This window comes from Anopheles gambiae, chromosome 2 (genome assembly GCF_943734735.2).
Source record: "Anopheles gambiae chromosome 2, idAnoGambNW_F1_1, whole genome shotgun sequence".
Classification (NCBI taxonomy): domain Eukaryota; kingdom Metazoa; phylum Arthropoda; class Insecta; order Diptera; family Culicidae; genus Anopheles; species Anopheles gambiae.
Window position 1 is genome coordinate 5,202,305 of NC_064601.1, and position 10,702 is coordinate 5,213,006.

At 50.8% G+C, this 10,702-nt stretch overlaps 1 protein-coding gene across 5 annotated transcripts; it reads right to left on the bottom strand.

Moving 5' to 3' along the window:
• Positions 1-74: 74 nt before the first annotated feature.
• On the bottom strand, positions 75-10,581 carry LOC1281709 (serine-rich adhesin for platelets). 5 transcript variants are annotated; one of them, XM_061644641.1, is made up of 8 exons: positions 9,867-10,581; positions 9,647-9,802; positions 7,144-9,345; positions 5,477-7,052; positions 1,304-1,470; positions 1,071-1,207; positions 797-997; positions 75-694 (listed from the first exon to the last, which is right to left on the bottom strand). In XM_061644641.1, the coding sequence occupies exons 2-8, from the start codon at positions 9,768-9,770 to the stop codon at positions 233-235; spliced, it is 4,869 nt and encodes a 1,622-aa protein (XP_061500625.1). In that variant the 5' UTR covers positions 9,771-9,802; positions 9,867-10,581; the 3' UTR covers positions 75-232. The 5 variants fall into 5 exon arrangements, with proteins under 5 accessions (XP_061500625.1, XP_061500624.1, XP_321661.6 ...); XM_061644640.1 differs by having other exon boundaries at positions 5,477-7,055; XM_321661.6 differs by having other exon boundaries at positions 5,477-7,055; positions 9,647-10,349.
• Between the last annotated feature and the right edge of the window lie 121 nt (positions 10,582-10,702).

Consider the following 10,702-nt stretch of genomic DNA (forward strand, 5'->3'; position numbering starts at 1 on the left):
GTTTGTGGTAAGTCGTTGCTTTTCGCTTTCTTTCGCTTTTTCTCAGCGCTCTGCTGGAAACGTTCACATGCACCTTTTGCACACCCCAAAAGGTGTCGAATGTTTTGTTCGCGCCGATTTATTTCGCCTTATCCAACTATGAAAACGTAACAAACATAGCACTAGACCCCCCCTCTAAACGAACAGAACTTATCTACCACAGCCCGCATACGTTGTTGCATACGTCCCGGGACTAATAGTCGTCTTCCTGATAGATCTGTGTTAGCTTTTCGTTACTGCTCGGATGGCAGACGCGACCCATGATCAGGCACTGCACCACCCAAACGGTCGACACCACGAGCAGCCCATTGCGGGTCGCTTTGATCTTGATCTCCTCGGGAAATTCTTGATCCGTGAGCAAGTAGCCGGTCAGGTTTTCGGTAATATCAGACTCGGTTTTGATCAGTCGCACCGTACCGCCGGCCAGCTTGCAGACCCGGCTCCAGAAATCGTTGAAATCTTTGCACAGACTAGCCACATTAATGCACACCGAGGCGAACGGCGTGGCGGTTGCCCGCTTGTCCTTTGCCCGCCCACAGCCCCAGTCGATGAAACGCTTCTCGAGAAACGACCAGCCAGCCGGCAGTGCGTACGGTTTGTGGTCCACAAGCATCAGCACCTGACAGCACTGTATAATCCACTCGTGCGAAACGGCCTGCAAAAGGGACAAGGGGACAGATGAAGGAGCTGCTTCTGCACCTCATAGTTGGCAGCTTTCACAAGCTTTTGTTTAGCTGCGTGTGCTGCTGCTCCTTACCACAATGTCGCTCGCTAGGCACTGCACGTACATCGCCGTGATGGAAGGACGGGGCGCAATTAGCTTACACTGTTTGTACTTGTTCTTCGGGACGTCCTCGAAAAACTCATACACCTTACCGCCACCCGCCTCTATCTGATGCCGAATGTGTTGCTTCACGAACGGGGTGTTGGAAAATTGTTTCGCATTGGCCTCAGTGCTCTAGAAGGAAGGAAAAAGCGTTAACGTAAGTCGGTCAACCAATCACGTGGCGTTACCCGGCATTTCTCCTTACCTTTGAAGGAACGGTACAGGATAGTAGAAAGTGTTTGTTTCGGAATAGCGTTTTTGCATTTACGGGAATCGGTCCGAGCAATTGATCCAGCGAGTCTTTACCATCGTTGCCAAAGTACTCGTAGGCGATGTACATTCCTGTGAAATGGAATAGCAAAGCAAAGGTTAGCAAGCTATATTATGGGAATGGTTCAGCCGGCAAGCGCAAGTCCTTATGTTCGCGCGGGAACTTACTAGCAAGGACTGACTCCTGTTCGGTACGCTGCAGCTCGGGTTGCACACCGTTCACTGCGTCGAGTCCGGTTTCGGGGCTTGTAACGACAGGCACTTCTTCTTCTTCTTCGTAACCATCCGATACATCGCTACATTCCGATATGTGTTCTGGTGGCGGGAGTTGTTTTCTGCAAAGAACGAACAACGAACGTCTGGTTACTTTAACTCCAACACTAGACACTACATCCAATGGTACACACACACACGCGCGCGCAGGTGGCAATGTGTATTTTCGAAGAAGGTAAAAAGTGTGATACATAGGGACAAATGCCAAACATTTTGCCAAACGTCTACTCCACCACCCCCCTCTCTGCCATGACCCACCACCACTTTTCGTGTGCAAAAGGGGGTGTGGTGTGTGCTAGCATCAAAAAGGGTGGATTTTCGAGTCAAAAAAGGACAAAAGCTCACATTCCTATTAAATTGCGGCAATCATTAACGTTGTGCAGTAAAGTATGTAATTATGTCTTCATTCTACATTCCTATTTGTTGCGTGTTTTTTTTTTAAATCACGACTTTTCCACAGTCAAAATGTTTGGCATTCCTCACACAGCGCACACAAGACAATATAATATATATATGAACCATTGGATGTTTTGTCGCTACATATTTCATTAATTTACAATTGTTTTATCACTCTCTCCTTTTTGGTTCCGCTAAAAGAACGTGAGTCCCCGCGCACTGGACGTGGGACACGCCCCACCCCCCGCGAGAGTAAATTCAGTAACGCGCATTGATATTGTTCTCATCCGTTTTTGTCTGGGTGGTTTGTTTATTGAACCGGGTTTTAATGGAGAATCTTCGCGAGTTGGCAGCCTAGAGCGTGTGTGTGTGTTTCGATATCTGGCGCACGATGCACACAACGCTGCGCATCTTCATACGCACCGCGAGTTGCGGATTGTCAGAACGCGACGTGATGCCGAATGCGATGGAAGCTGGGATGACGACGATTTGTTGACGGCTGGGGCTTGCTTGGCTGGTTGGATGAAGCTCTCATCAATCCGGCACGCTGTAGGCGATGCACCACCACCTCCTCCTCCTCTACGTCAACGGCGGAATGTTGCAGCATTCACACGGCTGTGGAAACAATTCTCTTTGTCCATGTTGTTCGGGGTTCGTGTTCCTTCTGTTCTCTTTAAATCGGTGTTCACTATCGGTTATGTCCCCGGCCTTACCCCCTTCCTTTTCTCTAATACACTACCAGACACACGTCTTCCAAACCTTGCTTATTCTCATTTGAATCAATGTGCATTATTCGATTAGCCGGCCATTCAACACGCGTACAGTTTGCGCTCTTCTTCTCACATGGAACCATTGTTTATGCTTTACTTTAAGGGATCGTGTGGTTTATTATAGTTGTATCTTCATCGCTAAAACGTGTCGCTAAACTTGTATATGCGTTTGTGCGCGCCTGTATGATTTTCTAACATATGAACTAGTTCTGATATTTCCATTGCAAAAACAGAGGCTTGGCCGCAGACATCTGTGTAAGACTGCTTACGAGGGCCGGTGAGTTTTTACATAATGTTTGATATAGAGGTGTGTAGAAGAGGAAGGTTCAATCCTTTCTTCCTGCACTTTCGTCCAGCTCTCGTCGTTTTGCACCGCACCGTGATCACTCCTCCTTAGGCATGATGCACCCAAGGAGCGATGATCAAGACAAAAAAAAAACGGGATTATATTTTGGTGCTGTGCCTGTGTCTGTACGGTATCAAAATTAATGAGTTGTCTGTTGTGTGCAAAACCTAAGGGATGAGATGATCATTCATCATTGTCTCTTGCTCCGTGTTTACCATAGTTTTACCTTGCCACAAGAACATTTTATTCCAATCTTTTATTTTACATCAAATTCATAGGTGTAGGTGTGTGTCTGTGTATACGTATATAGTCGTATATATCTATATTATACGCCAAATTAGTCCGCCTGATAGTTTTTTGTTTTGTTTTGTTTGCTATTTACTAGATACTCTAGGGTTTAATGTCCTCGCATATATATCAAACTAGCGTTGGAGTAATGTCCCGGTTAAAAGTCATTACATTCATGGAAGAAACACATAATACATTTTCGTTACCGTTACTAGTAGGTAGGGGGAGAGGGGGTTGTCCGATTACTGGAGAGGCGCAAAAATCAGATGCCTATGTATATCAGCAAAAACGTACGTTACTAGTAACGATATCATTCCATCCTATCCTCCTATATATAGTACTGTCTGTTTTTAAAGTACGGCATTTAGTAAGAACCAAACAGAGATTAAAAGATACAGTCTTCCCCTTTCTTCAATTTAAAATGTGGGCAATTGCCTCTTGCTGCTGCAGTAGTAGTAGTAGTAGTAGTGGTGATAGTAGTAGTGAGCACCAAATCCCACTACAATACTCGATTGTATGCTCTACTAACTGACTTGTTTTTATTGCAGGTTGCACCGCTTTAGACACCAGTGAAATATAATGCAACTATTTTTCCTCTCCTCTAATTCAACATTTATCTTTGCAGGATGATGTTCCCGATGTTAAACTACGCCCTACTCCTTTGCGCTACAAAACAGCAGCATCTGAGAGTTCAACACTTTTACGCCTACAGGACAAACTCTGCGCGCAAGGGGTAAATCAAACTGTAAGAGACGCGCGCGCGCGCATGGAAGGACATGCAGCATCAAAATGTGTGGACACCGAATAGCTAATGGCGAGATTGATTAAAATACACAGCACTGTGTAGATATAGTTTCGAAATTTGCGCGATTATGGGGCATTTTAGCATTGTTCCGCACGTTCTCAGACATGCTGCTGCTGCTACGGCTATTACTGATTAAAGGTAGCTTGTGGATGATGTGGCACACCGACGATACACACTAATCGCTATCTGCATTTTACTACTCTAACTTACACACCTACTTCCCCTTAATCATAAAACATTACCTTCTTTCTGTGCGCGATTGCGCCTCTGTCTCTCTGTCTCTCCCTCTTTCTTTGCTCATTTACTTTGTCGCTGCTCTACTGTGCTGCTAATCAAAACTTTGCATGGGGAAAGCTTATAATTCTAAATCATGCCAGGGCACAAGCACTTGTGCGCCTCGTACCCACCATTTTCACTCTCTCTCTCTTGCTCTTTTTCTACTCAACTGTCTGCTGTAAACTTCCGCCCCAAGACGTTGCTGTCGTGCTGTCGAGTGGATTAGGAATGCCAAACAATTTGATTTGTGTGTAATGATGCTTCTCTGTAGGTCGAATATCGTGCGTGAGGTTCTAACTGTTAGCTTCTCAGAAGCACCAAATGCCTCTCTCCCCACGGTTCTGTGCTGGTGGTAACCGGGGAGGGCTACGCGAGGGAAAGATGACGCACGTGGAACGAGGATCCATCGGTCCACATCAGTAGTGTGAGTGTGTGTGTTTGTATGAACAGGAAACAGAGGGTGTGTGTGTCCAGTTTGCAAGCGCAAGAGAGAACGCTCTCATAATGATGATTCAAGATTGAAAAACAAAATAGCATTCCTTTTCACTCCGCGTCCCAAATTTCTTCAGGGCCACCACACACATCATGATATACTAAAATACATCGTTCCGGGTTCAAAAGGAAAAAGGGATATACGAACTACGCATATGCTTCGTTTGCGTTCCACAGTCGTCATTGCTTTAAAAATGTCGGAAGATTCCGTCCCTCCGTTGATGGAATTCTGAAGTTTTTGGTGAGTATTTTAGTGGTAGTTTTAGTAGTGGGGGGGAGTGGTTGGCTGGGAGGTGGTGGTGGTGGTGGTAAGTATACTATTACTATGCTATTTAGTATCAGTATGTGTGGTAGGAAGGACAGAGAAATGTATGAAAAGTGTAGAACGGTGATTGGACAGAAGGGCGCATTTTGTTGTCAGAACACGCTTATGAAAGCCTATAAATACATAAACATAGCGAAAAAAAGAAGAAAAGATGATTACAAAATCATTCCACACGGCTCGTGACGATCGTCCCTCCTTCTTCTAGCGATCCCCCTACCGTTGGTGGTCGCGCTCTACTCAACACAGCTCTATCCGTTTGTTAGCAGATGGTCAAAAAGCTAGTTGCAAGGACGGGTTCTGTCCACTGCAACTGCATTTGTTTGCTGTTCACCCTTCTCCACACGCCCAAACGTTACCAAATCTCGCTTACCTTCGTCCTCGGCGTCCCTTTTTACCAACACCGCCCGAGTAGCCCGCTTCCGGTGTGGCAGGTGTCATCGACTTATCGTTCGCTCCCCGCTTGCTGCGCGTCGAACGTGCACCTTTGTCGCCCGACTCTGCCGTCAGCTCGGACGCGGCTGCGTTTCCTTCCGGTGCGTTCCCTGCGTTGCCACCGGTTGCGTCCTCGCCTGCGGCACTGCCGCCCGTACCGGCGGCTTGCGCACGTAGCATCTGAATCGGGTCCGGTTTGTCCTTGCAGGCGTTGTGGATCCACTTGGCCTGCTCGTCGGTCAGGTAGATGTCGGTGGCCGTCACCTCCAGCGTGCTGGATGCCGTTCGCACACCGTACACGACCTCATTGGCATCGTTGCGCTTGATCTCCTCCACGATGGCGGGCTCGTACGTGTCACCGCCGGTCAGCGCGTGTATGGAGTGGTGCTTTATCGGCAGCACACCGTCCTCCCCGAACACGATAATGTCCCGGGACAGCGTCTTGGAGCAGCCATCTTCGAACACCACCACGTACTTATTGTCCTCGCGGTAGTTTGTCACCCGGCCGGCGTAGTACTTGCGATCGGTCCACCGGGCCAAGCAGCAGATGTCGAACTGCTTCGGCTCCTGGTGCACCGATTTGGACTTGGGCGTCGTGCTGGACGAGCTGGCGACGGGAGATTCGTTCGAGGAAGCGGCCAGCCCACCGGTGCCCTTCGCGCGCTTTGCCGGTTGCTTCGAACCGGACGCACGGGGAGTGCGCACATCATCGTCATCCTCATCGTCGTCGCTGTCGGCCGCCTTCGAACGCTTCTGACCACGGGAAGCACTCTTCTTTGCACTTTCTTTGCGGCCTCGTCCCCCGACGGCGGGCGTTTTCGGAGTCTTCAGCAGACCGTGTGCACTTTCCTCATTATCACTGACATCCTCGTCCGGCGCAAACGTTCGCCGCAGCTTCTTGAACTCGTCAATCATCAAATCGCAGAGCGCCTTCGGCCCCATTACGGTTTGCTTCATCTGCGGCACCGTGAGGGAGTGGGACGACTTTGCCGCACCGCCGGTTACGGTGGCAACAGACGACGACGAGGAACTGTCGGACGATTGGCCAACGTTGGTCGCCGCAGCAGCCGCCGCCTGCGCTCCCGGCAGCGTGAACGGCCCTATACTGCTGACACTACCGTTGGTGGTAGTAGTCGAGGATTGCTTTGAAGAGGAATCGATATTGGACGCATCGTGCGCCACCGTCTCGGCGGTTACTGACGGATCGGCTGCCCGCTCGCCGCCGTGGATTCGTTCCACGGACATGAACTGCAGCTCCTTTCCCTCGTACCATACGCTCACTTCGTACTGCTGCTGGACAGAGGTCGTGGGCGATATGGCACGGGACAGATCCAACTGCAGTGCACTGACGCTTGCTTTACTGTCGTCCTCCCGCTTGATGGACACGAGCGATGATTTGGTCATGTCGGTCTTACCATCCACATCCGAGCCTTCTGAGGTCGACGAGATGCCATTCACCTTGCCGGCATTGCTCACGTACAGGCTGATTTCTTCCGTACTGTTCATACCCGAGGCTGCTGAAATGAAACATTCAACATGTCACACATACACTGATTGAAACCTTATCCTACCCTACACGTTTGTGTAGCGGCTTTTGAAACCTACCTGTGCATGAGTCCACTTCCGATACATCGCTAACCGTTTTCTGGCTAGCCTTGGAACTGCTGCCGGAGTCTTCGTGCCGCAGCTCCTTCTTGGTGCTCTTCGCCGATGAATCCGATGTTCCCGTCGTTGCTGTTTCTGTGGTGGAAGGCAAACTTTTCGTCGAGGACGTCAAATCGCCCGCTTTCTTGTCTTCCGTCGTTTCTGTCTCCGCCAGCGATGCCGACTGCTCGTTGCGGCTGGTGGCGGCGGCGGATGGGGAGGACGAGGAGGTGGTGGTGGTCGTGGTCGTAGTATCGTCCGCCTCTATTCTGCTGGTTTCGACCGACGATGGTGGGTTCGTGATTTTGCTCACATTGCCCGAGCTTACCTTCCCGAACGAAGGATGAATCGGCGTGGAGCTGTAGACGTTCGACGAGCTGACGGCGGATGTCGTTACCGGGTTCAGCGTTTTCGGTGTCGGGGTCGCTGGATTGGAGGACGACGGTGTGACGACAGCTGCCGCCGTGCTGTGGTTCGGTGTGCTAGTAGCCTTTGCCGCCATCAAGCCGCTTCGGTGAACCGCTTCACGCAGCAGCTGCTCATCCAAACGCTTTTCCGTTGAAGCCGGTTTCTTCGTATCGCTGCTGGACGAGGGTTGCGAGCTACCGACCACACTGTCTTCCGGCAGCTTCACAGACGCAGCAGTGGGCGTTTCTGTGCGCTTCACCACTACCTTTTCCTCCTCCTCCGAGGCCGTGGTGGCAACGTTGCTACTGTCTACTACATCCTCCTCGACGTCGGTGACTGGTTTAGCGTCTGCAACACTGCTGGATGATGCTTTCGCTACCGAATCCACCACCTCCATCGGTGCCGCTGCTCCAGAAGTAGAAGCGGCTAGCGTCGAGGATGTTGCGGCCGAGGTGGCAGCTGTTGGCTTCTCGGTCGAAACCACACAATCCTTCCCATCGACACCGGACTCCTTCGGTTCCTCGTCTTCGCCACACAGGTACGCGACCTTTTTGACACACGGTGGCTCCACTACCGGCACTGCGTCCGTAGCAGACGGATCGGCGGACGTGCTGCTCTCCGCTATATCGTTTTCATCCTCATCGACCTCCATGGCTTCATCGCCCGAAGGTGTTGGCAGAACGGAGGCGGAAACTTCGCTGCTCTCCGCCGGTTTTGGAGTTTCGCTAGTCGTCGTCGTCGTGGTCGTCGCACCACCCGCGCCCTTATCGTCCGAGCTGGACACGTTCGAGTGTTCTGCTTTGTTTTTGTTTGCGGTGGAATCGCCCTCCTGGCGCACAGGCTCTTCCGCTACCGACGAGCTGATTTCTTCCGACTTTTCGTCCATCGGGTCGGACTCGGTGTTCGGTTCGGTGTCGGGCAACAGTTCCACATCTTTCGGGGAGTAGGAAGCTTCATCTACCTCCATCTGTTCGACCGACGGAGGCTTCTCGTTCGGTTCCGACGGTCCTGGCGGTTCGGTGGACATTTCGCTCGGCTGCTTGGCGGGAGCGTCTTGTCTTTCCGCGCTTGGCTTGGCAACACTCGACTCTGGTCCATCGGTCGCATCGGCCACAACGTGCACTTTTTTCATTTGCGGCTCATTGCCGACGGCCTCTTCACCCGGCGCAAGCTTCCGTTTAGTATTCGGACTGACCGTTTCCGCCACTTTTGAAACGGGATCGGCCGCAACAGCGCTGTCAGCTGCATCCATCTTTAGTGCGCTCGGCTGGGCAGCAGAAGATACCTCAGAGGACGATGCGGCGGCCGGTTTGGCACTATCGTTCACCTTCCCGGCATCCCGTTGCGGTTGGGACACTTCCATCCGTTTCTCTGGCATACCATTCTGGTGTGCCGCTTCCTTTACCGCGTCCAAATCCACTCCCTTCTCAATCGCCTCCATGCGCTTCAGCAGTTCATCATCTTCGTTATCGTCCATCTGGTCGGCACATGGTGGCGGGACAACGGCAGTTTTGACAGGTCCACCACTATCCGTCGACTTTGGCACGGCGGGCTGTTTTGCGGGACTTTTTGTGGCGTCCGCTATGCTGTTCGTTTCTCCCGCCTTTGCGACGGCATCAGCATCGTCTGACACTTTCTTGGGCGGCGTTGGTGGTTTCAGCAGCTCCTTGGGCGCTTCGTTTGTCTTTCCGGGCGAGGAGTCAGCAGCACAAGCTGAATCTTTCACTGAATCTGCGCTCGAGTCTGGAAGCGAACCTAAAATGACGAAAAAATTAAATTGAGTTTCGTACCAAATTCCGTGCGTCCTGAAAAGCGCAATACAACAGCACAATTTGACCGCTCGCCAAAACACAGCAATAAATTGTTTACAATCATTTTCGGTGGAAAAACACGCGCGCAGCGCAAAGCTTCCTTCGCTTGAGCGTCATTCGCACTGACGATTCGCAAATCATCATCGTTGGTAGGGCAGCAGCAGCAGCAGAAAAATGCTTGACACAACTTGCAGCGCCAGCAAGCGCACACAGCAGACAGGGGAGAGAGAGAAGTGAAAACGTACCATTTTTGCCAGATGCTGCTGCAGGCTTTTCAGCGACTTCCGCTACGGGGCAGGACTTTTCCACTACAACCGTGGACTCCGGAGTGGCCGCCGTCGCCGTCTTCGTCGTACCGCCGAGATCCATGTTTGTTTCCGGGCTGGCTGCTGGGATGTTTGCTGCAATGGTGTTTCTCCACCGTTAGCAAAGGTTCTTCTTCTCGCGAAAACGACAAACACTCACCAACACACGTGAACCCACGGACGCACGCACCGGGAGCATACACGCACACAAACACGCTAGCGCAGAAACCGCTTCTTTATCCTTCCTCCCTTTCCCGGGTAGCTCCTACCACACCACGCGTCGCTTCAACACACCCGGCGCGTCGTTTTACCCGTTCTTTGCTTCAATCACTGCGTGCACACACACTCACACACACACAGTAGTGCCGGATTTATACTGTTTCCCAACGCTTGGCTACACTTTTTCCACCAACTACTGAACTACCGTGCACTATTGCGCTTCACTTCGCTGCACACACTTTCGGACCGCACTCGGGGTATGCCGCCACGAATAATCGCACACTAATCTGTTCCTGGAAGCGTACTCTATTGTCATGAAAAAGTGCTACCGGTAAACGTGCGCGCGCGTGGTTCCGTGCTTGTGTGTGAATGAGGCGGGTGCACACACTGCTACCATGGTGTTAGTATTGGTGGCCAAAACTTCCTACCGGTTGCATCAACATTACATCCGATTGTGAGCATATTTCAACGCTTTATTTAGAGATTTCGTAACTTTTTCAAATAGTAAAATTATCTTTCTGTATGTTTGCTCGTTCACTTGTGTAAAAAATGCGTCCACTCTCAGAAATTTTCTAGTTTCTGTGCGACAGTAAACCGAAATGCCTTGCCAAAATCCCACTGTGCGAACACGATCCCTTTCTGTACCTGCTATCTCGCACACACTACGCGTTCTGCTGCTATCTTGACAAGTGAATTGCGGGTAAATATTTTCTTGCTCCGCTAGATCGAAAATCGATGAAACGATGAAAGGCTGAATTTCAATTTCGCTGTTGATAG

What these genes read in the sequence shown, in the direction of transcription:
- LOC1281709 (XM_061644640.1), bottom strand. Translation starts at nt 9,770, where the DNA reads ATGGATCTCGGCGGTACGACGAAGACGGCGACGGCGGCCACTCCGGAG. An exon ending in AGCAGCATCTGGCAAAAATG is followed by an intron (nt 9,346 to 9,646) that starts GTACGTTTTCAC and finishes TCGTCATTTTAG; the next exon opens with GTTCGCTTCCAGACTCGAGC. An exon ending in GCCTAGCGAGCGACATTGTG is followed by an intron (nt 695 to 796) that starts GTAAGGAGCAGC and finishes TCCCTTTTGCAG; the next exon opens with GCCGTTTCGCACGAGTGGAT.